Source organism: Siphateles boraxobius, unplaced genomic scaffold (assembly GCF_051911475.1).
Source record: "Siphateles boraxobius isolate OS27281-9 unplaced genomic scaffold, OSU_SipBor_1 25, whole genome shotgun sequence".
NCBI classification, from domain to species: Eukaryota; Metazoa; Chordata; class Actinopteri; order Cypriniformes; family Leuciscidae; genus Siphateles; species Siphateles boraxobius.
Window position 1 is genome coordinate 18,097,465 of NW_027508866.1, and position 27,695 is coordinate 18,125,159.

General features: G+C 39.5%; 2 protein-coding genes across 3 annotated transcripts; one reads left to right on the forward strand and one right to left on the reverse strand.

Annotated features, from left to right (window-relative positions):
- Window positions 1-266: 266 nt before the first annotated feature.
- On the reverse strand, window positions 267-12,832 carry slc20a1b (solute carrier family 20 member 1b). 2 transcript variants are annotated; one of them, XM_077243018.1, is made up of 11 exons: window positions 12,504-12,832; window positions 10,645-11,392; window positions 10,381-10,521; window positions 10,188-10,273; window positions 9,968-10,064; window positions 5,592-5,711; window positions 3,658-3,882; window positions 3,016-3,562; window positions 2,736-2,921; window positions 2,549-2,633; window positions 267-2,430 (listed from the first exon to the last, which is right to left on the reverse strand). In XM_077243018.1, the coding sequence occupies exons 2-11, from the start codon at window positions 10,994-10,996 to the stop codon at window positions 2,275-2,277; spliced, it is 1,995 nt and encodes a 664-aa protein (XP_077099133.1). In that variant the 5' UTR covers window positions 10,997-11,392; window positions 12,504-12,832; the 3' UTR covers window positions 267-2,274. The 2 variants fall into 2 exon arrangements, with proteins under 2 accessions (XP_077099133.1, XP_077099134.1); XM_077243019.1 differs by having other exon boundaries at window positions 3,016-3,559; window positions 12,504-12,820.
- Window positions 12,833-13,741: 909 nt separating this feature from the next.
- Window positions 13,742-27,077, forward strand: stard7 (StAR related lipid transfer domain containing 7). Its single transcript, XM_077243020.1, has 8 exons — window positions 13,742-15,750; window positions 19,790-19,950; window positions 20,160-20,209; window positions 20,598-20,708; window positions 21,512-21,594; window positions 21,687-21,786; window positions 21,872-21,956; window positions 24,631-27,077. The coding sequence occupies exons 1-8, from the start codon at window positions 15,296-15,298 to the stop codon at window positions 24,795-24,797; spliced, it is 1,212 nt and encodes a 403-aa protein (XP_077099135.1). The 5' UTR covers window positions 13,742-15,295; the 3' UTR covers window positions 24,798-27,077.
- Window positions 27,078-27,695: the final 618 nt, after the last annotated feature.

Consider the following 27,695-nt stretch of genomic DNA (forward strand, 5'->3'; position numbering starts at 1 on the left):
TAGAGAACATATCTAGGACGGTTATCCAGGCCAGCGCCGTCTACAGTCCACGGGGGCTCATTTGGGCTTTATTTATATCATCTGCATTGTCCTAGCTTATTTTTGGACCAAAGATGCAAAGTTGCATATACCCAAAAATACCATTAGAACTAGATGAAACTGTATACTTAATTCAAAATTAGGCATCTAGAAATATTGATGTAGAGTTATAAAAAAAAGTAAAGTATACTTATCTATACTAAGAATAATTCACAGCAGGAGATCAGTAACAATTGCATTTGATTTTAATTTCATGTCGACTTCAACACTTTCGAATCTTAGCATGGGATGGGGTGGGGGAATAGTAAACTGAATGAGAAACAAACAAACAAAAGTATAAAACTATCAGCATAAATATGGCAGAAGAAATGTGATCTCATTCACTGGTGAAATTAAACAGGCAAAGACAGGTGATAATCAAAAAGACATTTTAATCTTTAAACCCCAAAGCGCAATATACAAAATAAAACATGTTTTTTTTCCCTCTTTGGTAAAAAAAAAAAAAAGATCAATCCTTAAGGCAACTACGTAAGGTCTAAATGTGTTGAGTTTATAACCAAATAACCAATCACAAATGGCTCCACAGCAATGCAGATCCTCACCTCCAGTCAAGGAATGCTGGGATCTTTCTACACCACTGGTACCTTCATACCAAACCATTTAACACCACTGTCCCACACCTATCTAATAAATTGGGCAAGTCATAGTTGTGCTGTAGGGTTTGTAAAATATATACATATGTTTGTATTGGTATACATTCAAGCACTACAGTAGGTCTTTGAGAAGGCTGGAGCAGATGAGCTACACCATTCAACTGGATGCCATCTAGTTTTACAGACACACCAATGGTCTCAAATCAAGCGCTAGTAAACTTCAGTCACTTCATCAAAGTTCAATTCACTGTGTCAGATATTGAGCACCACAGCAATGCATTAATGTAATTCACTCAAAGGAAGAGAGGCGTATTGGTTGTTTTAAACATAAAGAGGTCCATTTTTGCAGGGGAGTTTATATATATAAAAACTTAAATTTCCAAAGACGGATCTTTTGGCCCCTGGCCAGCCTTACACTGGTAATACGGGAGTTTGGGTATCTTAGTAACACTTCAACCAACAGCCATGGTGACTGAACACAAAGGGCCAAAATCCACCGTATGGAGTTCAATTGTCTACAGCAAACATTCGAGGACGCGCTGCATTTAAGAGAGAGTCGCCAATAGCATACCAACTACAGCAGAGTTTAGTCTGCACATTCTGTGCTTTAAGGAAAAGCTGAATCTTAGCAGTAGCTGCTGGGATGTTTAACTGCATCTCCAAGTACAGGTTGGTCCGTTATAGTTATTTGATGCTGGGCAAAGCAGAGCAAATATTAACAGCTCAATTACAGTGGTGTTTGATATTCAGGAACCCATTAATGAAAAAAAGAGGACTAAAAGAACGATAACAGAACGGCTGGACTACACATTTCTGCAGACTGCGTAGTTTACCAAGAGGCTTGTTTTGTAGTGTAACCTACAAAATAACTAAAAATAGATCAAGACATCTGGAAAAGGGCACTGAAATTTTATTAAGGAACATGATGTGAGCGACCAATTTCCTTTGCAAATTAACCCTCACAAGACTAAAAATGTGAGTCATAAGGCTCTATTTGTGAGTTAAGTCAGGCCTGCTTAAGAAAAAGTCGAAAACTCATGCTTACCGAATGTATTGAAGGAAAACAGAACTCCATTGCTCTTCCCTAAATTCTTCACACCGAAAAAAAAATATATATATTTTCTACGGAAATCAAATGACAAAGTAATGAAAAATGCATGTCAAAGGAAGGCTAGCTAATACTGCATTGTATTTGTTGTTTTACCTTTAAAAAAAAACTTTAGTTATGTACATAATTACATTAAAAAAACAAAAAAAACTTGTGATTTAACATATGTACAAGAGGGAATTTAAATGGCAACCATTCTAGTGATGAAGACATTTTCTTCCCTGGCCAATGGTATGTGACTTGGTGCACTGCAATGCACACAAATCATCAATACAGGCTAAAAATGATGCAACCCAGAATCACAGGCTCAATCGAAAGGGGCCTTTTCATCCCCCACTCATCACGAGGATGACAGGAGGGAGGAAATTAGAGCGAGACAGAGAAGGGAAGGTTGAAACATGCCCTCATCCTCTCTCTGGGGATCCTTGTTCCTCCTTGAGAGCAGAGAGGGAGGCAGAGAGGACTTTTAAGGCCTCACAGAATGACGTAGGTGAACACGGCCATGATGGCCGCGCTGATAAGGCCAGAGATGGGCACAGTGACAAACCAGGCCATGAAGATGTTTCTAAACAGCCGCCAGTCCACTGCCTTCCTGGAGCGCAGCCAGCCGACAGACACCACTGACCCGACCTGAAAACGACAAAATGATACGCCCTCAACAACTAGCTGTAGTTATCAATCTCATTCAAATAGTCTCTGTCTAGCACTTGCTTTGCATCAGTTTGTTTTGCATATAGGCCCATCTTACCTTGCAGTGAGTGGTGGAAACTGGAAGACCGATGTTAGAAGCAACTACAACAGTGATGGCTGAGGCGAGCTCGATGCTGAAACCACTGAAATTAAAAAAGTACTGTTTAGGGAAGTCTGCCAATTGGGAGGTTTTGCTCTGTACAACACGTGCTGTCTGATATTACAACATGGGCGTGTGTTTATACCTAGACGGGGTAATGGGGGTCAGGTCCTTGCCCATGGTCTGGATGACTCTACGGCCCCAGACCCACAGACCGACACAGATGCCTACTCCTCCATACAGCAGCAACCAGATCGGAGTTGGTGCACTTGATATAACAGACCCACTCTCATAGACCAGCCACAGGGCAACCAAGGGACCAATTGCATTACTGAAAGCAAAAGAGATAAGACATTCTCAAATCTTAGTTTTAAAATCTGTGAACACAATTTTAAGCACTGTACAGTTCAATACATCTGCATTACCTGACATCATTTCCTCCATGAGCAAAGGAGCCAAAACAGGCGGTTAGAATTTGCAGGAACTGGAAGAGCATCGACACCTCAGGTCTGTCAGCATCGGCTCGATCCTCCTCCAAAGAACTACGGCTGCTCCCAGGATCTTCGTCAACGATCTCCAAAGTGACCTCACCCTCGCCGAGGCCTTCAGATGCACCATTCTCTGCCACTGCATTACAGTAACTTGTGTAGCTGTCCATGCGGACACGCTTCTTCTCCTGGGTGCTGGCTTTTTCCTTGTCTCCATCTTCGGAATCACGGAAGTCAGCTTCTTTGGGCTTGATGTCTCCGTACATGCCAATGATGGCCATAGTGTAGGAGGTGTAGCTGTTGTTGCGGCGGATGGGCCGGTCGCCACCCTCCCCCATGCAGTCTCCCACTTTTGCCAGATGGAGTTTGTGCAGCAGGTCCTTGTAGAGGCCGGAGTCCTTGTGAACTGTGTGGTACTGAGAGTAACCATTGCTAGGAATCTGACTGGGGCCGGTGGTGAATTGAACGTGGGTCCTCGGAGCTGCTGAAGACAGAATATAGATACATGATTGATCTGCAACAAAAACAGTAAGCGTGTTATGATTGGCATGGCATGTGAGGCATCACACTCAGACTTACCATTGCCTGTCTCTGACTCTTTGCAATCTTTTTGATCTGGGTCATCTAAATCCCCAATGTTAAAGGTGACCTTGCGCTCCTCAGAAGGAGGTGGGGAAGAGGGGGTGTTAGAGGACAGGGCACTGGATTCCTCAGGGACAGGTTTCAGGATGGGACTATGAGCTTCTTGCAGCTCCCTCTTCTCCATCAGAGGACTCTCAGAGGGACTGGAAGACTTTAATTTACCTGTATATCAAACAAGATAGATTAAAGATGATTGTCAGCTCCACGATTGCTAGCAAAAGAATAAAAAAGTAAAAACAAATATGTTCTAATTTTTTTTAAATCAAATTTGTATTCATTTACGTTTATTGGTGTGTGTGTGTGTGTGTGTGTATATGTATACATGTATATATATAAAAAGTTTCTCAACTTTTCCACAGACCGCTTAACACTTCCTTGGCCTCTTGGGGGTTAAAACCCCTTATTCTGATATTTATTATAAATATTAATAAACTTACATACTATATTTTAAAATATTGACTGGTAGCTTGATAAGATAATGAACTTTGGTCAAATAAAACAAATTAAGACAGAACAGCCTAGTTTATTTGCTTCATTTACATATCATTGATATCATTTATGGAATGCAAACTTTTAGTCTTTTCAAATAATTAATGTTATTAACATTTAATAGAGAACCATAATTAGTTCAGTAAAGGTGAATCTGATCAATCATTTGTGAGACGTACAAAGGCTGATAAGACTTTACTCATTGGCAATTCACATGGCCATCACGAGCGCTCGATTCTACAAACTTTAAGAGGCAAACACTCTGCTTAAATGTTTGTTTAAATTGTCACTATAACCCTACACTTCAAGGACGGTCTGACATAACTCGGTCCATCGTCCACTGATCAGCCGAGTGGTGTCAAAGCATTTGTATTCTATTTTAGTAGCAAAAGCCACCTCAAACTGTAGCCATACACCTTAATCCGACGAGACTACTTCCGCCAACACCTCAACTGAACCACGGCTATTTCGCTTCACTAGCCAAAGACCAATTAGTGGATCACTATGACCCAATTAGGCTGTTAATAAACAGCCAGACTATACAGCTCTAGATAGACAACACTAGAACGACTTGGTTTGTTTGTGTTAAAGAACCATATTACAACAAACAGATTGTCTTAATCTAAAGCTGGTATTTCTTGAAAGTGCAGTTGGTATTAGAATGTTTTGTGTGTTTTTGACTGTCACATGACTTTTAGGGAATTAGGAAACATTTGCTTGCCATAAAATTTCTGCTACTGTGAACTGTAATTGAAATCAGAGATGTTACATTACTGATACTTATTACTGTATTTTTCAACTTTAGCTGTGCGACAGGAAAGTCTTGGGTTCAACACAAATGAAATGTTATTTTATATATATGTATATATATATATATATATACTGCTTACAAACTGCTTACAAAACCATTCTGCATAGATTCAGTATTTTTGCACAGCATGCGCAAGCATACAGACACAAAACATTTACACAAAGAGAAATCCAGAGTTGACAGAGCTTAACTTGTATTGAACCCAGAACATTCCTTTAAACAGTATAACGTCTTTCTAAGTGACTAACTACTATCCACTCCTGTCCACTGCCATAATCTGTAGGGTATTATCCTCACAAACAACTGGTGCTAGGCCTAAGGCTAATAAATCTCTCATGTCCACAGATTGCTATCCGGACTTTTATAGGACCTGAATTTCTGATTTAAAGTGTGTACTTCTTAAATAAAATTTACTGTAATGCTGCAAAATAAAAAATACTGACATTTTCAGTAGTCTACTTGGCATTGGTTAAGTTACCCAATCGTGTTGTGGAAGTGATATTGTGCAACCAGTAATGACAGTTCTTTTGGGACTGATAAACAATTACAAAACTGAAAAATGGTTACTTACATTCAATCTTCTTCTTGAGTCGAGGGCAGACAACAAACCAAACGAAGATGCCGGTGACCAGGCCAAAGCCGATGGAAATGAGGAGCACTCCCCACCAGGCCAGCCTATCGAATCCCAGCACTGCAATCCCATCAGTCACAGGGGGAAAGGGACCAAATGGGGTTTCGAGGGAGAGGAGGGGAGGAAAGGAAAGGTGCTTTTGAGACAACAGGCAGCATGTGCTACCAACAACACAAACAGCATTAGGGAATGGACAGGGACATTGTGGAGTCCCGGTTGTTAGTAATGGTGTTGGAGTTGAATATTATATTGAATATGTAAGAAGTAGATTCGCTGCATCTAGAATTTGCTTTCATGCCCTTTCCGAAGAAAAGAAATGCATATTCAGAGAATAATACTTAGGCCACTGGCTCCCATTTATCATTTTCAGTTAGAAGACTATTATGAAGAGTTTTAGAAATTAACTTGCTCCACTTGTTTAGGAGTGCATAGAAACGCAAACCAAAACAACCGCTGCAACCAAGTGTCAAATATCCTTGTCGCATTCAGAATGCAAGAGCAAGGCTTGTCCTCTTACATAACACTTCAGGTGAGATGTGAGTGCAAACAGCAGCAAAATGTTGCAGTGACAAGACAGCGCACAAGGCCAACATACCATGTTCAACAAGTGCGGGTGCCTTAAAAGGCAACTGCGGCAAGATATCACCCCCCACCACTTTGGGAGGACGAGTGGGGGGAAAAAAATGTGACCACTCCTGCAGAAAGGTTATATCTGAGCCAAGACTGCGGTGTTAGCTGTGGTAATGAAGAATGTGTGCTGCATGTTCAAGAAAGAGTGCTGGCTGAGCAAGTCAGCCATTTACAAATTCCCATGGGGTCCAGAACCACAGACAATGAAATGTGTCAACATAAGTTCATGGGACCAAAAAGGTTTTGGAAATATTTGGTGCAAGACTTTGTCCAAATGAGATGGAAAGAAAAGGGTTTGGTGGAGCAGGCATGTGAAAAATAAACAGAAAGAGAGGTTTAGAGATAAGAGGACAGGGAGTAGTGGGGCATAAATTCCCGTGCCTTGCCACAGGCACGTACTACTGCAGGGCATGCAGTGACGCTGTGTGCTTTGGTTATGCAACTCCAGTTCAATCTCAGGAGACAAGATTCAAAGAGAAGAGTCACATTCTTTAGAGAGAGCACTGAGGTACATAAGGGAGGAACAGATGAACTTTCTAACATGACTTAGCAGCATCTAAAGGGACAGAATAGGTGTGGCCAGCAGAAGTGAGGGGGTGAATGATGGAAATAAGAGAAAGGACGACAAATGGGGCCCAGTTATCACTTATGGCCGACTTGTACAGATCCTGCTCTGTGTGTGAGAAATGCAGCCCTGTGCATGTGGTTAGGCAGGGAATGCATTCATGCTTGCATCGACGTAGTTTGAATAACAATCTCCCACAAAAGGGGAGCAGCCAGGCCACAACCATACAGTGGGATGAATGAATGGAAGTGGATTCATTTCCTGCTTTGCCTCACAATAAAATCTGCTATCCCATGGCCTTTATTACACAATAACACGAGTTGTTTTTCCAGACACGTTCAAGCACTATACCTCATCCTGGTGACGTGTTGATGATGGTTTATGAGTCATTGTGGGCTGGGAACTGGTGTTTATGCCAATTGTGGTATTTGACTGCCGTGTGTCTCATTGCAAAAGTTACACAGTTTTTGATAATTAACAGACATGAAATAAATGGTGTCGTGATATTCTAACTCTACCAGAATATTTGGTGTGGAGACAGACCCAGTTTTTTTTTTTTTTACCCATGCCACTAAGTCTGGCATCCGCAAATGAATCTGGTGCTTCATACAAAACGTTCTTTTTGACACCGTAAACTGTTTTGAGTCATGCGGACTAAGTCTGGGCAAATATAAAAACATTCCATTTCAAATCCACAAAGTCTGTTATTGCTGCATTTCTTGTTTGCTTTATATCCCCAGGGCAACCAAAACACCCCACTGTCTGTTTTTCCAAAGAAGAAGCAGACCGGAAAACAAGCATAGACGCACTGGGGGCGGGAGGGTGTAGCCAATCATTATGGCCCTCATTATTAAATTAAGAATACCGATTAATAAGTTAATGCCTGAAACTACACAACTTTTAAAATCTGAAAAGATTTTAAACATTAGGCATCATACACTTAGTTGCAGAGAAAAATTAGGCATAATACAAATTAGGCATAAACGACTGAGGATCATTCACAACCAGGGGCCGGATTCACAAAAATCTTCTAAAGAAATTTCTAAAGACAAATTGTAAGGAATTCGTAAAGGAATTCGAAGTGCAATTCTTGAAAAAATTCTTACGTTTTCTGATAATTTCTAAAGAACTTCAGGATTTTTTTTTTCTTAAGAAGAAATGACAGGCTTTGTTGTTATTTGATTGTATGGTGGTTCTTGTTGAAGAATCGAAGATAAACAAAGAAAAACACATTAAAAAGTGTTGTTTTTTTGTACTCTTTTTTTTAATCTTGACAGAAGTTCAGGAATTCTTTTTAATGCGCATGGTCCCTATCCGAGTCATTTTTGTAGCTTTGTTACTAAATTTTTAATTCAGCAAAAAGTCATATCACACAATCATGACTGATCATTGTTTACATTATCTACCATCCGACGTTTGGCAATTAGTGCCAACTCCTCCAGATTGCAAATTAGGACAAAAGTCATGTAGTTTATTCCAGCTTTTAAATGTAGTCATTTTGAGAACTAGCTGACTAACTGAAAGTAATAATTCAAACAAATAAAACAAACAAATAATTGTTTGCCTACTTCGGTTTCAAATGCTGAGGGCTGCAGGCATTAAAAACAAAAACAGGGTTTGTGTGTCATCTGTATTTTGCACGGGCAGAACTTTCCAGGCTGAATGACCGCATGTCTGTGTGCTGAAATTGGGGGTGGGTTACAGCACCATGTTAGGGAAAGGGGGTTTATTAGAAAAGGTCCAGTGACTAGATGAATGTGCGTTGGAATGAGTTGTCATCCTCATATTTCAGAAACAGTTAAAGTAAAACCAGAAGAACAGGGAGTACCAAGTACCAGTGCAAATATACTGCTTCAAGGAAACTCCACCTAGTCACGTTCTGACTGAATTTTTACAGGTCAAGTGCACCTGCATTCAGCACCCTTTAGAACACAAAGGAGGGTGATCAACGATTCATGACATGCCGCATGACACCCCCCCCCCCCCCCCCCCCCCCCCCGGCGAGGGCTGGTATTGTCCTGTCCTGGGAGAAGCTCTGTAACAACTGAACTTGCGTGAACAGCCTTAAACAGGTTGAGAGAGGGAGGAGTTAAGACGGTGTCTGGTGATCTGCTGCCTTTAAAGCTAATCCAACAGCAGTGTGGCTACAGATCAAGATAACCCTATGTTAAGATGGCTCTATTACTATATTGACCTGAATTGACTATGAGAGGATACATGTCCTTGTCCTGATGCTTTCAGACAACTCAGCTATGAATTTGACTGATGAGAAACCTCATTCTAATTGATTCAGGGTCCTGAAGTGATATTGCAATTATTAAGTGGGCTCTAGAGGACAGACTTTTAATTTTGAGAGACTATAAATCTTTAAAGTCATTAGAAACTCCATGTATCAGATGAAAACCATTAGGCATAATCTGAATGGATTTATCACTTAAGTTTTGTAACAAACTTAATCTTATTCTAATATTTGAGTACTAAACAGAGACTTTAGTCAGAAAGCACACTGGCATCTCATACCTATGACTGTCCAAATATGCAAAAACTTGATGCATTAGGGTGTTTGAGGCAGAATGTATGTGTGCTGCTATGTGCATGTGTGTATGCTGCACCTTGCTGTGCCTACGTAAAGAGCACCCGCCTGGAGTGCACATGTGTACACACTCCTAGGCTGCATATCACGTCATACTCTGGCCTGTAGCCTTCATTTAATGGCCCAGGCCAGTTGACTTCTTGAATTGTTGAGCCCTGTAGGTAAAGGGAAACAAAAAGGAGCAAAAGTTGCTCATTTAATAAGGTTTCAAATAAAAAGGCAAAATTATTCAGAGCTCAACAGTTAGCAGCACTCAAAAACGTAGTGCTTCTCTACTGAGGCTGACGGTTCGTTTTGATGGGCGTGAATTCTTTATTCCACTGTTTTTTTCTCTCCTATGATGGAGAAGGAATAAACTCTGAGGTCATGAATACAGACACCACATGTCCATGTCATGAGTGCTCCACAGAGTTCTCCAGAGCACACTGGTTAAACACAGCCTTGCCTTATGCACTGTAAACACAGTCTAGCAGAGTCTGGGCATCTGCTCAGGATGTTAATGGGCATGAAAAGGGCAGAAATACTCACACGGAGCTCCAGTAAACATTATGGAGAACAGGTTGATTCCCATTGTAACAGCGTAGAAGAATGGCAGGGCCCTCAGACCATTGGGCACTGGATCCTTCTGCAAAGGACAAAATACACTCTTAGTCAACACCCAACCTTGTGTGATATATTATATTCTTCTTATTCTACATCCAAGGTACTCATTAAGACCAAGTTTGAAAGATAAGATAATTTTATTTACCTTATGTAAAATGAGTTTGCGAACAAAGTAGAAAAGAACGGCAGACATGATGCCGGAAAGGAGAGGAGAGAGGAACCACGAAACAACTGTAGGGGAACAAAGAACAATGAACTATAAGGAAACTAACACACCTCCAGTATCTTGACAAGTTCATATGACAAATGGATTGTCTTCGTGAATGCAGCTGACTCACCGATTCTAAGAATCTCCCACCATCTGACTCCCTGCTGACCTTTGGCGACAAGTGAAAAGCCAATGGTAGCACCCACGATGCAGTGGGTCCCAGAAATAGGAAGCTTCAGAAAAGAAGCAGCCAACTGCCACACAGCAGAGCCTGTTGAGTGGTGGGGGAAAAAAGCACACTCAAAAAGAGAAACCTCAAATTGCGTATATAAAAATAAGTAATAACATATGATGTACAAGCACTTCATAAGCTACTCCTTCATAAGCTACTCACCAAACATAGCGCTGACTGAGCCAGCCATCAACACATGCTCTGAGCCGTTGTACATGGTCACGTCGATAATGCCTTTGCGGATGGTCTCGCTGACCTTGGCTCCAAGCAGCACAGAGCCCACAGTCTCAAAGATAGTAGCAAGAATACAGGCCTGCCTAAGGGTAACTACACCTGAACCCACTGCCGTACCAAACGAGTTGGCGACATCATTAGCACCCACTGAAAAGGCCAGGATAAACGCTATGACGAAGCCTAGGATTAAGAGCCATAGATAGTCTGCCGTATTGATTCGAGCAAACTCGGCAATGGTGCTGCTCACAAGCGCTATCGTGGCCAGAGTTGTCGATACCATGGTGCCCAGATGGTTTTCAAGTTATACGGATTTTTTTTTTTACTTTACAATCTTACAGGTAAGAGAACCAAATATGTATAAATAATTAAAGCAGCAGCACACTGGATATTTTATCCCCAGAAAATTGAGGTACTAGTGTTTCTAAATCCGTTTTTCTGCCTCAGACCTACCTTCGCCCTTTACTAAACCAGCAAATCAAAGCAATCCAGACACCAGAGAGAGAATCTGCACTGCTCTAAACTGATATGTATCGTTAAGGGAGAGGGTGGAGTGAGGGCCTATTGCTATCCTCTGAATAGACTAGATCTGTTACGGTTTGTTTTGGCTTGGGCAATTAGGCAGACAGAGAGGACATCCATTGTGCAACAGACACGATGGGTGAATGGTAGCTCATTCCTGGAAAAAAAAGAAAAAGAAAGTGGTAAGGTTCCCGTGTTACGCAACAATTTCACTGCAAATGGCCTAGAACTCGGACATAAGTCCACCCTAACGCATCATTAGCAGTACTTTATTCGCCATAGAGGGGAGCTGAAAGTTTCTAGAAAACTCTTTCACTGTACAAAAGGGAACGCATCGAGAACAGACAAACATGAATGCATGCATGATCATTCAACAAAAACCTTTGAAAATATATGGCATCTAACTATGCATGAACTAAATACAATGTTAATATGGCTTTTTGGCTACAATCATTAAGTCAAAACATTCAAAGTAAGAAAATGTAGCACTAAAAAGCCGATCTTGTTTAACATGCCCGAGGATGCAACACTTTGATTCATATTTTAAGCATTGTGACAACAAACAGCAACTTGCATTTAAATTAAGCTGCCAGCGCATCCGTGTCATGTGGCTTTCCAGCACATTACTGCAATGCAGCCTTTATTGGTAAAGAAAACGCAGAAAATAAAATCACGAAATGCGTTTGACTGTCACTGTAGGGCTGTTTCAGCCAGTTCTCTCCGCTCGCGCTAGACACGCACTTCCTCGCTAACGTTAGCTTGAGGAAACAAATCACTCACGGACGGACCCTAAATCGTCAGCTTTCAACCCGTTTTAGATTCACTGATATAAACATGACAATAAAATGGTACACTAGTGAAATAAACGAATTTGAAACGGCTTTTTAGTTTAACAAGGCGAAATTCATCTTTTCTGTGCGCGCCGGGTGTCCTCTCCGCACTACACGTGTCGTCATTCATTCACACCCACATAAAGCTACTGTTATGTTATAAATCATAAGTACTTCATTAAAACATACCAAACTAACAACAAAATAAATATTGCATACATATAAACAACATATATCAGTGACACCGTTTCAATTACTAATGGTAAATAGACGTGTGTATTTTTTCCACATTCGATCACAGCGAGTCAGCTGACAAAGCCAGGAGCTCGCGCTCATTCTAACCGTTCACAAATTAGCAAAGGGAAAAAACGTCGACGACAAAGTACGACAAATACCACTAAGTACTAGCTAGAATAATAAAAAATATTTTGTACTCACCAGTCAAAGAAAATTGTCGAAGAAATCGATTTAGATATTTTGACACAGTAGCCCGCCCAGTCAACTTCCCGTAGACGCTTTCCGCGCGCGCGGGGGTAGATACAATAAATGCTCTCGCTCTTTCTTAAGCACTAACGTCGGGTGAATAAAGTAAATTCAGATCTTAAAGCGACAAACAAGACACTGACGATTGCTTTGAGTCCTTGATTAAATAAATAAAAAAATCCTAATAAACCGCTTTTAGCCGGCTTTAGATGATGAGTTCCTGCTTGTCCACGCAAGACATATATCATCGGACTGTGAGGGCGGGGCCGTCTTCAGTTGATGGTGGCGTCAAACAATAAACCCCGCCCTCTGGCCTTATTTGGCGAGTAAAACGACTTTTCAACCATTGGCAGTACTCTGTAAATGTATAATCTGGAAAATGCATGGATGCTGCTTTTGCATTACAAATAAAGGTAAATTCAACATCTACCCCACAAATACATTGCTTTAAATGTTTCAGATGCTGGAAAAGAATGTTCTTTTTGTAAATCTAAAGCATTTGTTTTTTTTAGTTTTAAGCTACATGTTTACATATGTAAATTATATATTTTATATTATATATTTACATTTTGTCTGAAAAAAATGGAAGTATAACTGGCTATTAAAGACATCTGTATTTGTGAGTATGAGGATAAAAGTACAGACACATTTAACTATTTATTTTTTATTTTATTTGGTAATTTGGTCAGAATAAATGTAAAATAAAACGATATATTAAATTCAATTCAAATTTATTTGTATAGCGCACTTCACAATAAATATCGTTTCAAAGCAGCTTTACAGAAAGTGCATGCCTACATTACAATAGAGTGATCTTTTATCAGAGCTGACTGTGTCCAAGTATGTATTTCAGAAATGTACATATCATGCAGTTAGCTAACAATGTATTAATTGAAACAATGTATTAATTTAAGGCAGAAACATACTGCCCTTGATATAAACAGGAGTGCAGATCTGTTGTAAATTATATTTTAAAAAAAAGTGGAATATCTAAATTGATTCAAAAATGCTTTTTGTAAAACATCTCTCTCTTCAATGTGGCCCCTAAATTAAGAATAGGAAAAGAATGTTTATTGCACAATGTTAGAATCTCTCTCTCTCTCTCTCTCTCTCTCTCTCTCTCTCTCTCTCTCTCTCTCTCTCTCTCTCTCTCTCTCTCTCTCGTATATAAATATCTCTCTCTGTATATACAGTATACATTATGTTTGTGTGTGTGTGTGTACACGTGTATAAACACACACAATGTATACTGTATATACAAACAGATTCAAATATAGCTGGTTTGGAATTATACATAAAGGTAAAACTGGCCTAAATTGTTGTCTGTTGGAGATGATTCATGCTGGTCATGTGTTCAATTTTCAAATTTCAAAGGGGTATCCTATTTCCCGTTGTTGCGTCCTCACTAATTCATCTATGTGACCATCATTGGATAAAAAAGTTCTATGAAGATATGCTGTAACCATAGACAGTAAAAGGCTGTAACTCCCCCACCTGGCCAAAGCAAAACAACTCTAATGGCAAGAGCATTTTTACCTTTCCTGGTCAAGGATTTATGTATTTCAAAAAAGGGCATTTATTGCCCATGGAAAGAAAGAAAGGATGGATGGAATTTTTTTAAATAGTTCTAAACACTGTTTTATGATCTGTCCTGACAGTTATATTTAAAGAATAAATAGGATACGTTAATATTACAAACTGTTTCTATGCATTTATTTTAGATAGATAGATAGATAGATAGATAGATAGATAGATAGATAGATAGATAGATAGATAGATAGATAGATAGATAGATAGATAGATAGATGCCTATGCATGAATTTACCAAAATAAAAAAATAAAACGTCGTGGTTACTCCAAAGTGTGATGATGTAATAATAAATAATAAGTAGGTGTGTCCAAACTTCTTACTGGTAGTGTACATACATACTTATACTAATTCTGAATATACATGAAATAAGTGGTTTATCAAGTCATTTCATCGTTACAGCACGGACCAGCCACGTGGTAAATGTTTAACCTTACAATTGTAGAGGACCTTTACCATGGGGTTGACTTAAGGTGAGTCATGCAAACGTGCTGGTTGATCCACGGTCTGGAACAATGAAGACAGACAGCCAAATCAGCCTATTAGAAGGAAATGTGCATCCTTGATGTAAGAGACAGCCAATAATAACTCCCAAAGAGTGAGATGGGCGTGGCCAACAGGCTTGTTTGTCACGCAAACCTGCATTTTACTAGAGAGGCGTGAGGGCATGAAGCTAACGCACGAAGATAAAAGTAAGATTAATTTAACCATAAGAATACGAAAATAAATGTAGCTGTTATAAAATACCGTGTATGATATACCGTTAAAACATGCGAGTTGTTTTCGTTGATTTAATCATAGTGCCCGTGGTGGCATGTCTAGAAGGCTTGGCTAGCTAGTCAGTTGATCTGTTTTTGCAGTCGTTCGCAAATGTCAAACTGTTTGTTTATTTAATAAATGACTCGTATAGCGTTTATAACATGAGGTGAAAATACGAAAAATTTGTTTATTTTGCTCGTGCATTTCAGCTGTCGTTACCTAGATTGCAAGATAATAGCTAACGTTAGTGCACGTCCACTTGACATTGGGTTGCACTTATTATCTGAGCCCTATGAACGTTACCACATGGGAACTAATTTGTATAGTAAACCATTGCTTTTTAGCTAATTCAGTGCATCTCTAAGTCGAATTCTAGATATAATCGATTCGTGGTTCTAGAATGTTCTCCTCCGTCCAGCATCGCCCAGTGTGTATCATGGGGGCCAGTGCTGTCCGACTGCAACGCTTTAGCACTTTTAACGTTAATCAAACTGGTGCGGTAAGTAGCAAATCGTGGAGTTTCTCGTGGCTGGGTGAGCGCGCGGGCCTGCTGATGTCATGGCTCCAAAAATCAGGAAGGGGAAGGAACAAACTGGCCTCCGACAATAAGAAAGGGAGACTATTGTCTCTATTCGCCAGCCACTGTAGTTTTGTGACAGGCCAGAGGCTGAGAAGGGCTCTTCAGATAGGAGAGCTGTACTCAAACCTGTACTCGGAGAGAAGTAGGTGGACACTCGTGAGCAACATATGGCGGCGACTGCAGAGCAGACACGCTCCCGCGGGGAAGCTCATCGCGGCACTGGCTGGAGTCTTCATGTGGGAAGAAGAGAAGATCCGAGATGATGAGCTGATAAGGTACTTCCCTCACTTCTGGATAGTTTTATGTAACATCAAGGTGCTTTATGTAATATTAGAAATACGACACATAATGTCTTCCCATTATTTGAAATTCGCAGTGCTTAAAGATAGGGTAGGTGATTTCGGAAAGGCTAGCTTTGAAAGCATAAGGTCCCACTGTCCCTTCTGAGTGTCTCCAAAGCCACGCCTCCTCCAAAACACATGAACGCACGCAGCAGAGTCTGCAAAGCATCACAAGACAAGAGAGACATGTTAAATTACCTCATGTCACAAAGCACATTAAACATTACAATAATAATAAACGTAAACAACCTACAGAGCTCTTATTGTACCACTTGGCAGCTGCGGATTCATTTCGGCATTGATATTGTTAGCATAGAAACGCACAAATCTGAATCAGGATGTGAACCACTCCGGGTAGAATGTCATAGGTTGACATCCCGTAATTACAGTTATGACATTGCGTGAACGCAGCATAAGCCCATTTTGGTTCTCGAGGAACTGTAAAAGGCGGCTGCCGTATGGAACGCGCTGATGACGTGTTATGTGATGTCTGCGCGAGCAGGGTGCATGAAGGTATGGAAATACATATGTTGACAGCATAGACTGTAAAAAAATATGGACGTAGTGTTCATGACGTCACCCGTAGGTTTCTGATAAGCGTTTTTGAAGCCTAAAGTGGGCGGAGTCGCTCGTCGCCATCTTGGAAGCGCGTCACAGTGCGTCACTCCCGGATAAACGAAAATGGGCAAAAAGGCGGGACGTGGGTGGAGTTGAGGTGCCTGGATGCTGAAACTATGCCCACCTTGCTCGAGTTTGCTCAGGCTAAGAGCTAATGTGCTACTGGCCTCGTGCTAAAGTAACAGCTGACTTGAAGAAGTAGACCTAAAGCCAATAGTTAAAGTTCATGTTTTTGCCCCTTTGAAATACTATAATAGTTAAAAGACATAACCAGACGTGAGTAGTGGTCGACCGATATGGGTTTTTTGATGGCCGATGCCGATATCTTAGAGAGCAGGGTGGCCGATATAAAGCCGATATTTATAAATATACACACACACACACACATATATACATATTTTATATATATATATATATATATACACACATACACACACACACACACACACACACTTTATATTTATATAAATCAATTTTTAATAAATTTGATAAATTTAATACATATTTAAAAATCTTTAAAATAAACATGCTTAGGCCCTATACTTTAGATGGCAACTTCTTGAATCTGCAATCCTATTACAGAATTTTTCACAAATAAAGTAATTGTTTAAAAATATATGAATATGTGAATAAAAAGGAAGTAAACACTGTAACAGGGCACTCAGTAATCTGGTAATTAATCAGTAATCACTGATAATCATATTTTTTCAAATAAACACTTTTTACTTTGACTTTTGACAAGGTAACGCTAATTTTACATACAGCACACAGTGAAAACGACATGAATATGACACAGTGGGCCACTGGATATAGCACAGCATATTTTAAAATGAAGGATTTAGAGTGTTTCGATCGCGTCTCCTGTGAAGCTGATCTTCTGTTCGCATTCACTCACTTCGCACTCGCAGGAACATGTTTATGCAGGCTACAAATGCACACTTCACAAGATATCACAGCTGGATTCGATTAAATCTGCAAGGTTTGTGAAATTAAATGTTTATTAGATATTCAGAGATTTGTTTAAATTATGTAGATGCACATTTGCTGAATGTTGACGGTAAATGAGAAAGTATTTTAGTCTGATTGTTTGCCTTTTCGGTTACAAATAATATAAAAGCAAACATATTACTTTTTCGCATACCATTTATTTTCTTTGACCAGTTCTGTAGCCACCGGTTCTGTCTAACAAAGTATTAGATCTGACTGACAGAGATCGTAAACTAATGAAGACGGAGAATGTGAGTGAGCGCTGTGTGATCAGGCGCTGCCGTTCTCTTCCGGTGCTGGTGTTCTCAGCGCCGCCCGTCAAAATAAGAGTCTGCAAGGCCGTCAAAATAAAAGTCCCGCTTCCAACACATCGGCCAATCAGAAAAACTTATCGGCCGATGCCGATATTTTAAAAAAGCCAAATATCGGCCGATATATCGGCCATGGCGATATATCGGTCGACAACTAAACGTGAGACTGTGTATTGTGATGCATTATTATTCTGCTAGATAAAAATGTATTATCATGCAGTAACTTACAATATTTGCTCTGAGCGTGTGTGTGACAGTGATGCGCATACATGTCAGTCAGCGCGGCACCGCACGTCAAGTTCGTAGAAAGCTTTATTCAGTCCATTTTAAATTCTGATAGATATTACCTAAGAAGTTCAAGTAAATGCACTAGAAATACGCGCTCATTTAAGGGACGAATAGAAAGCACTGACACCTGCAGGATTTAATCTGACGATACTTTTTATTGAACACTAAAAAGTGAAATAAACATATTATAGTCTATCTGCTCCGTAAGATCAACGGTACCGCAGAAAGAGTGTAGCCTCTATATCTTAGACGTTTTTAAATCTGAACTCCAAAAAGCAACGATATTGTCAGACATCCATGAGTGCATGTTCACAGAGGAAAACAACTGAAGAACAGCGCTGGTTGTTCACTCGACAACGACGGAATCCAACGGCGTGGGCGAAGGTAAGGGCGGCGTGTAATAAACTGTATGAAATAATACCGAAAAAAGTACAAACACGGCAGAAATGACAAGTTCAGCAGCTGGAATCAGCTGAGGTGACATGATGGCTAAAGCCTGTTTTATGCTTCTGCGTCGAATCGACGGCGTGCCCCCGCAGACCCCTCTGCGTCGCCGCGAACCCCTCCGCCGTAGCTCGACGTGCACCTCCAAAAAATTGTAACTACGCGACGATGACCACAAGGGATGTGATTGGTCAGATGCACCGCGATGCAACTCAACCTGACGCAGAACCATAAAACGGCAACGACGCCGTAGGAGTGACGGCGTAGCTACGCCGTGGAGTTGACGCAGAAGCATAATGAGGCCTTAACAAAGAGCAGACAAACAGCTAGTAACAGCAGCGGTAATCCACTGTCATGAAGGGTAGAATTAGCTGTATAGACCAAAACAACTTAAGACACCAGGCTGTAAACATTTTTTTTTCTGCGGTAAAGTTGGGCATTTTAACATGGGGGAGATACAGATTTGGCTCACTTTTGCAGTCAGCCTCAAGCGGCCAGGCGATGAATTGCAGTTTAATTCACTTCCGTGTTGGTTTCAAGAGAGAGACAGGGAGGTTGCCGCTTGGTTGACAGGCAAGTAGGACATTGTAATTCAATGATTAGACAAAAAGTTTTTTGGTCCTGTGAATTCAACAGAAGATATATGTAGGCTTACATGTTTTAGTATTTAGACCACTTCTATTATTGATTGCTAAACACCTCAATATAGGGCCCTGTGATTTTCGCGATGCAGAAAACCAGGACGGAATCGCGGAATCCAGTCATAAACGGAATTTACTGTATAAAGCGGAATGTCACTGAATTTGTCAACTTTTTGATGAATTAATAAAAAGCAGGTCTGTACAAATCAAATCGAATATCAAGCCGCAAAAAGACTATTTAAACATAAATCCTGCGTGTCTCTAAATGAATGGCGCAGACACGTGATTTAATTTACCCCACACACTGGAGAACGCGTGACGCTTGCACTGTTTTCAGCCTCAGCCGCATCATTATATGAGGACATGATTGCATAAACATCATCTTAGAGCCGCTTAGTCACTTCACAACCTTAATTTTTGTTAAACTAAATAAATTGAATAAGTTTGATGACTTCAATTAATTATAAATGCTTTTTGATTACTAAAATGCAATTTAACCATTAAAATACAGTCCCGAATCACTTTTCGCGTTCAGGTGTACTGACATCAAATTGGCTGTGGGGATTTCAAGGGTGTGGTTTTGTTGAGGGGAGAAGAACAGTTCAGCAAATTGTCATATTTTAACACATTTTGCATCTTTTCATGTTCTTATTTTTAAGCAATTTGTGTGAACTTGTGCTTTAGGTGTGCATGGGAGCTGCAGGCCATGGAGTCGGTGAGGAGCCAGAATGTGACCCCAAAGACAGCCGCATATGTGGATCCAGGCTGGGAGGTGGTCATGGAGAAGAAAAACTTCAGAGTTTGGAGGAGACCTATCCAGGATAGCCATCTTTTTGAATACAGAGGTACGTTTTAAATGGAAACATTACATGTATTTGTTGTCTCATTACTTCATAATAAATTTATTTTTGTAAATTAATTTTGTGTTTTGAATATGTTTGTGAATAGGATATTTCTGCAAGGGCACGTGCACCTTTAAAAACGTTGATATTTAAATGATAATCCTCATAATCATTTGTCTAATACTATTCAAATAATATTTACATCTTTACAGTGTTTGGTTCATATACAGACGTCACCCCCCGGCAGTTCTTCAATGTTCAGGTACTAAATAATTGAATTAATAATAAACTTGTGCAGTTTATTTCATTATTCCAGCTAGTTAAAAACTACTTTTTGGTTTGTCTTGGGTGATTGTGTGCCTCAGGATTGCTCAGCCTTTCAGCACATAGCCTAAAGCCCAAAGTATACTTCGCTTCTTGCGTGTACACTAGGTTATGATCATGACGCGACTTTTGGCGTCAACACAGTATTCGTACACCATGTGTGCAGTCATTCACATACGCGTAAAGAACGAAGTATACTTTGGGCTTTACACTTTTCAGGCATCACCTGCCTTGCACTCTTGTTATCTTTGATATTTCTAGGTGCGTGCATGTGGTTGGAATTTGAATGTTATATTTAGACTCCCAAATATTTCCCTTCACACCAGTTGGACACAGAGTACAGAAAGAAGTGGGACGCACTGGTTATCAAACTGGAAGTGGTGGACAGGGATGTCAACACAGGCACCGAGGTCGTTCATTGGGCGACGCATTTTCCAGTAAGCTATGAATCCAGTTCTCTGCTGCATTCTGTCATAAGACATTTTGCAATGGAAAGTGAGTCGGCCTGAGTTGAATTAAAGGAAGTGTAATCTAGTACTAGTTCACAGAAGATTTAAAAGCCTTTAATCTTAATCGGCTTTGTGCTTGTGAATTCGTTGATGAAGGAAGTTGCTTGGATGATTCAAACTCCAAAATCTTAATAGGTTGACTACTTTAAGTGTTACCAAGCTTACATAATTTATTTAAGTGTAAGGACTTGTGGGTATTCACAAGTTAACAACAGCCTTGATTGTGTAGTTAATCAATTGATTTATTAAAATTAGGATTTTAAGTATTTATCACATTACAATAATGTACCAGTAGTGTTCACAGTGTAACTTGTTTAAAATGACAAAAATAACAAATTACTAGTTGTTTTAGAGGCCCGTTTACTGGACACCGTTTTTGAAAACAATACCGTTATTGCCTCCATGTAAACTACAAAAACGTGAATTTGTATGGGCGTACATATCACGTATTCAGTCTATAGGCGCGAAGTGTTTCTTTAAAAAGTGACATCGCCATCTACTGGCCTGGCATGAATAATACAGCCGTTTTCGCGTATCCGTGTGAACTAGGATCATTTTGACAACTTTGTCGTCTGTACATGAAAAACGCAATAGAAAACCGTTTCCATTTTTAATACATCGTTGTCATGTAAACCTACCCGTAAGCTTAGTTTTTTAATTTGATGTATCTGTTAGTATTTACATTGTTTAATAGCAAAAAATGTTATTACTTGTTGACCTTTCCTGTGCAGTATCCTATGTACTCCAGAGACTACGTCTACGTGCGCCGATATCACATTGATGTGGAGAACAACTTAATGATGTTAGTCTCCAGGTAAGTGTTATTGCCATGTTTTAAAGGCATTATTAGTGTTTATTGGTTTAAGTGTGTCCCTTATATTAAGTTTACCTTTTTTCTCCACGCAGAGCTGTTAAACACCCCATTGTCCCAGAGACCCAGGAATTCGTCCGAGTGCACTCTTACCAGTCTAAGTTGGTCATCCGCCCACACAGGTCATTTGATGAGGTGAGAACAGGGAATCTCCTGTGTGTCAGTCTGTCTGCGGTTGGTCTTAGTATGCAGTCTTAAGTTAATTATGTTGTCTTAACAGAATGGCTTTGACTACCTTCTGACCTACAGCGACGATCCCCAGACGGTCTTCCCTCGCTACTGCGTCAGCTGGATGGTGTCTAGTGGTGAGCCGTCTGTCTTGTGCACTCTCACTGTTCTGAAACGTACGCTCCTATTTGGGCAGTAAATATAACTTTAGAGTTTTTTTTTTAAGTGGGTTGTATCCAGTAGGGGTGTTGAAATTAATCGTTTCTACAATGCATCGCGATGCAGACGAGGACGATTCGGTATCGGTTCAGTAATAGACCATAACCGATTATAATGTACTGACGCTTTTCTGACGTCATTTGTCGCGTATGTGTTTTGTCGCGGTAGCATACAATGGCAGAGGGAGGCGAGGCGCGAGTGAGTAATTAAAAATGCTCCAACTACTTTAAAAGACTACATCTGGGCACATTTCGGTTTTTATGAACAACCTGGTAAGCACGACCTGGAGAAGACATGCGCTGTGTGTGCTCATGTCACGCACAAATAGAATATGCAGGAGGTAATACCACTAACTTGATAAACCACGTTAGCCGTTTTAACCCCGAGCTGTTAACGCCTGGCAGAGTTTGACTGCTTTAAAGTAAGCAGATGAGCTCCAACGTCACCAGAATCCACAGCCAAAAACAAATCATCCACCCGCCACAATAATTTTCTCTGATTTAAGTATCCGCACCCGATGGTCAAATTATTCTGTGTTGTTACGCGTGATTATAAATGCATGATCGTCACCTTCAACAGCGGACTCGGCGACGGTTGATGCGCGCTCTCTAGGATAACATTATACACTGAATGAGCGCTGCTTTTAAATGAACATTTCTTTAAAACAAAATTGATTTGCCAGAATTTCATTTTCTTAATTGCATAAACAGGCTTTACTCCCTTGAAACTTAAACTGGAATGTCACTGTTTCTGTCACTGTGACTTCCCGAACAGGCGAACACACACACACACGCACGCACGCACTCATCACTTTTGAAGTAAAATTTTAAATTTAGGATGCAGTGCATCGTAATGCATCGCGATATCGAATCAAATTGAATTGAACTGAATCGATGACATAATCATAATCTAACCGTGAGACCAGTGTAGGTTCACACCCCTAGTATCCAGTGTTCAAAATGACCTTTTTGCCACACTTTATTTAGCAAGGGCGCTTTAAATTGATCAAAAGTGACAGTAAAGACTTTTATAATGTCAAATAAATGCTGTTCTTTTTAACTTCTATTCATCAAAGTAATAATATGTCACTGTTTCTGAGTATTAAGTAGGGCTGCAACTAACGATTATTTTGATAATCGATTAATCGGACGATTATTTTTTTCGATTAATCGGATAGAAATTTAATTAGATTTTTTTTTTTTATTATAACTAAATAAAACCGTAAATCAGGGTATTTATGTGTAAAAGTGTACTTTAAAAAGTGCAAAAGCCACACATTGAGTTTTACTAATATCAATATTTGCATTGTTTTTAATGATAATTGCTGATGGCAAGTTGACAAACATGATTATTGTTAAAAAAATGATATCCAACATATTATGTTTTAACACAATTTTTGTTAAAACAAATTTACACAGACATGTTGCTCAGATGTGAATATCTGAACTAAAAACAAACTAAAAACATCTAAAATATATAATTCATTTAATTTTTATTTAAAATTAATTATATATAAGGAATATAAGGACAAAGAATATAATATATATTATATATATAATATATAAAAGAATATAATATAAGGATAAATTGATTGAATAAATATAGAAAGACTGAAAACAATTGTGTGAATGTAGAGCCGCAGTAGATCGTGTTTGAAAAACAATTAAAACTTAGTAGACAAATGCTATAAAAAGAGAACGGAATGGAGGTAACGTTACCCAGCAAGATAACAGGCTTGAGTAAAGGACAGGAGAAATTATGCATTAGTGCACAAGCATTCGCTGAAAACCACTGAGTACAGTGACTAAAAAACAATATTTTACTGCTGCTGTTATTAACTGCCTTTGTATTTAATGCTTCACTTTGAAAACACCGTTTTAATTTAACCTATTTCTGCGGTAGCGCTATTTTAATCCATCACTTACGTTGCGAGCGAACTGATTGCACAACCTGATGCTCGAGACAAAATACAGACATCCCGGAAGTCCCGGGAGTCTCCCGCATATTGATTGCGGCTCCCTGATGCCCGCGAATTAGTTCAAACTCCCGAAATCTAGAGCGCGCAAGCAAGAGCGTGCATGCGAGACAGAAGAGACTGCTCCAAACCGTGTAGCGCGCGCGCTCGGCAGAGCGCCTGAGGGAGAGAGACCTTGCGTGTGTGTGCGTACCAGTAAACGCTCCCCGTGACGTAAGCAGACCAACTAATCGATAATGACATTCGTTGACAACGATTTTCATAATCGATTATAATCGATTTTATCGATTAGTTGTTGCAGCCCTAGTATTAAGATGAAATATTAAGATGATAATAATAAGAATTGTTCTTGAGCAGCAAATCAGCATATTACAATGATCTTTGAAGGATCATGTGACACTGAAGACTGGAGTAATGATGATGAAAAATCAGCTTTGATCACTGGAATAAATAGTATTTTAAAATATATTCTCATAGAAAACTGTTATTCATGTTAGTATCACAGTTTGGAATTTCACAGATGATTTGGTTGCCGTTATGAGAGTCGTCCTTGAGTTCTGCGGCTGCTGTTTCTTTACGCCTGTTCGCATCGATTTCACTTCCTCTCTGCCCCACAGGCATGCCAGACTTCCTGGAGAAGCTTCACACTGCTGCTCTCAGAGCTAAAAACATGGACTTCATTGTCAAAGACTACGTCAGCGTCGTAAAGCCTACCCAACCCACACAAGACCGACAAGGAGCTGACAACGCTCACACCAGAGGCCCAAGCCAGATCTACGCCTGAGCGTCTGGCTGCAGCGATTGATGTACTGTGGCAAATTGACCCTGATCCGAATTTTTTGTTGTTGTCAGGTCATTAATTAAAGCCACAAAGAGATCCGAACCATCTCTTCCCAAAATTCATTTATGCCATTTGACCAACTGAACTAGCTGTCAAACTGAGCGCTCGCATCCCTCACTTTTTGTGCTGTTAGTTTACTTCCTCTTTCTGTAGGGTGCATCTATCTGAGATGAGCCAAAATAACGCTTTTATGAATCGTAGACGCTCATACCAAAGCAGTATTTCACTGCGCATTTCTGCATATCACGCTCATCAGAAAAGATCATGCAGTTGAAATGCAGAAAAACAACTGGAGAACCGTGTACACGCCCTACAAGCTTCAAGTTCAGGAAGTTGCTTCTGCACAAAGCCACGTATTTTTTCTCTCTTTTTGTGGTTCATTTCTCCAGCTTATACTGTGGTGAACTGCTCTCGGCAGAGCCGGATTGACTCCCCATCGTCCTCATTTACTGTGTTGAATGTTCATTGCCAGTAAAACCCAAATAGCCTTCATAGGATCACCAAAACCTGCTCTGGAAACAAAAGAGAGGCGTGTCTTATGTGAACCGCAACATATTGCAGCACTCACGAACCGGCTGGACTTCCTCCTGCGTTCTACAGGGCTGTTTGAAGTCTAATACATCTTTTGTACTTTTAACTCCAGCAAATGAGGATGCTATGAGAGACAGTTATGCTGACTGAAACCATATTGTAATGAAAGTGGAAGGGCAGGCTGCATACAAACTCACTGCAGGATGGATTTTGTGCAAGTGCAAAGAATAATGGGATTTTTTTTGTGTGTGTGTTTGGGAATCCACTTTAATAGGAATGTCTGTATTATACATGTTTATACAAAAAAAAAATTGGTAGAGTCAAGCTTGGCTTCTTAATGCTGATTACACACTTTAAACAGAATGACTTTGAACATCCTGAGGACATACCGTAAATCAAGTTTCTGGTCTCCGTCCTATCATTTCATACTGATGTTTGTCATAATGTAGCAGCAGTGAAGCTACAGATACAGTAGCACTTCAGTTTGCCGTGTGGAGAAAAAAGTATGTTAATCGTCTGAGGAAATGCAAAGGTACATGCACGTTGACTTTTGTTATCCGTTTCTTTTCATTGTTTCTTTAGTGGGACAATTAAAATTAAAGCAGATCTATTGAATCCCAAGGTGAGATGTTACTTGGTGGATGTGTGCAAAAATATACTCTTGTATGACATCTTCATTTCAATGAAGCACTTGATGGAGACTCTTTCTTGAAACATCAATTTCCTGTGTTGCATATTACGTTACTGGAGTGGTAACTAAACTTTTAGTGGAATTATGATTCATTTGAAATGTGATTGGTCCCAAAAAATGCATCCATGTGACTTTTCGCTTTTGAATATCCATCCTGTTCACTCTTATATTTAATGAAATTGTTAATTCCCCCAGTTGTTTGTATTGTTGTGTTCTTGTTTTTTTTATTCAATCATAATACACTTGTCATGCCAGGTTCATAAAAAGATGTATTTGTGTTTTTAACACTGATAACTCCGCCCTGTTTACATTCTGGTGTGTTTAAGTAAAAAAAGGCTGCAGAAATACTATTTTTGTTTTTGTTTTATTGAAATCAACTGCTCTGTCATGGTTGGTGATCATGGTTTTCTATGATTTTGTTTCATCTTCAAAACTATTGCTCACAGAAGTCAGTCAAAGGTACGTCGTCTTTTCCTAAGGAATATTCCAGGTTCATAGAAGTTACGCTCTATTGACATCTGTGTCATGTTGTCGAATACCACAGAAAAAGGCTCTTGTAACTACACTTTTTTTTTTTTTTGCTCAATACATACAAATGCAAACTTTCCAGTGTCATATCCTTTTCTGTTTCCCAAAAGTAACCGTGTTTATTTCCAGGCGATTTGACATGTCTCTACCGGTCCTAAATATGGTTGTTGAGCATGTTTACTGTTTCATCATGCTATTTCATCATGTTGAAATCTCATTCTCTAGTACACTGAAAAAAGTACATTGCTGTGGTGTCTTGAGTCAAAGCACCGGATGTTGTATAAAACAGAAGTTTAATGCACTTGATAGCATTTTCACTTTCTAATATCTAAACTAGAAGTGTTCTACTGTAATATCAAGTGAAATAGAATGAACGAGTGAGAGGTCTGGAGCATGAGTTCGTTTTTTTGCTCTACTGTGAAAAAATAACCACCTAAATTATTAAATGGTGAAAATAAATTCATTTTAATTCATTCTGAGTTTTGTTTAGTTTTTATTGATTTAGACATAGAATCGAGTAATGAAATTCAAAATAGTTTACTAAGTAATGTTTTTATAGCTTTTAATCATCAACTTCTGGGTTTAACAGCAAACAAATGTTAGTCCAATAACATCATATTTCATAGATAGATTGTAGTCTACATGTTTATTAGTAGTGTTCGGTAGGGCCATGCATCAGTATTATTATTGCTCATATTTAGGGTTGATCTAAACATCCCGATAACCTAAATGTAACAGTTGTACCGAATGATTTTCAGTGGATGATGAAATAGGCAAAAAAATAAAATAAATAACATCATATGTGACCCTGGACCACATAATCAGTCACATCATGGGTCAATTTCTTTTAAATTGATTTATACACAATATAAAAGCTGAATTAATAAGCTTTCCATTGATGTATGGTTTGTTAGGATATGAGATTATTTGGGCGAGCTACAACTATTTGAAAATCTGGAATCTGAGGGTGCATAAAAATCAAAACATTGAGAAAATCGCCCTTAAAGTTGTCCATTTATGTTCGCGATTGTACTGCATTCACTCACAAAAATAAATGTTTTATATATTTACGGTAGGAAATTTACAAAATA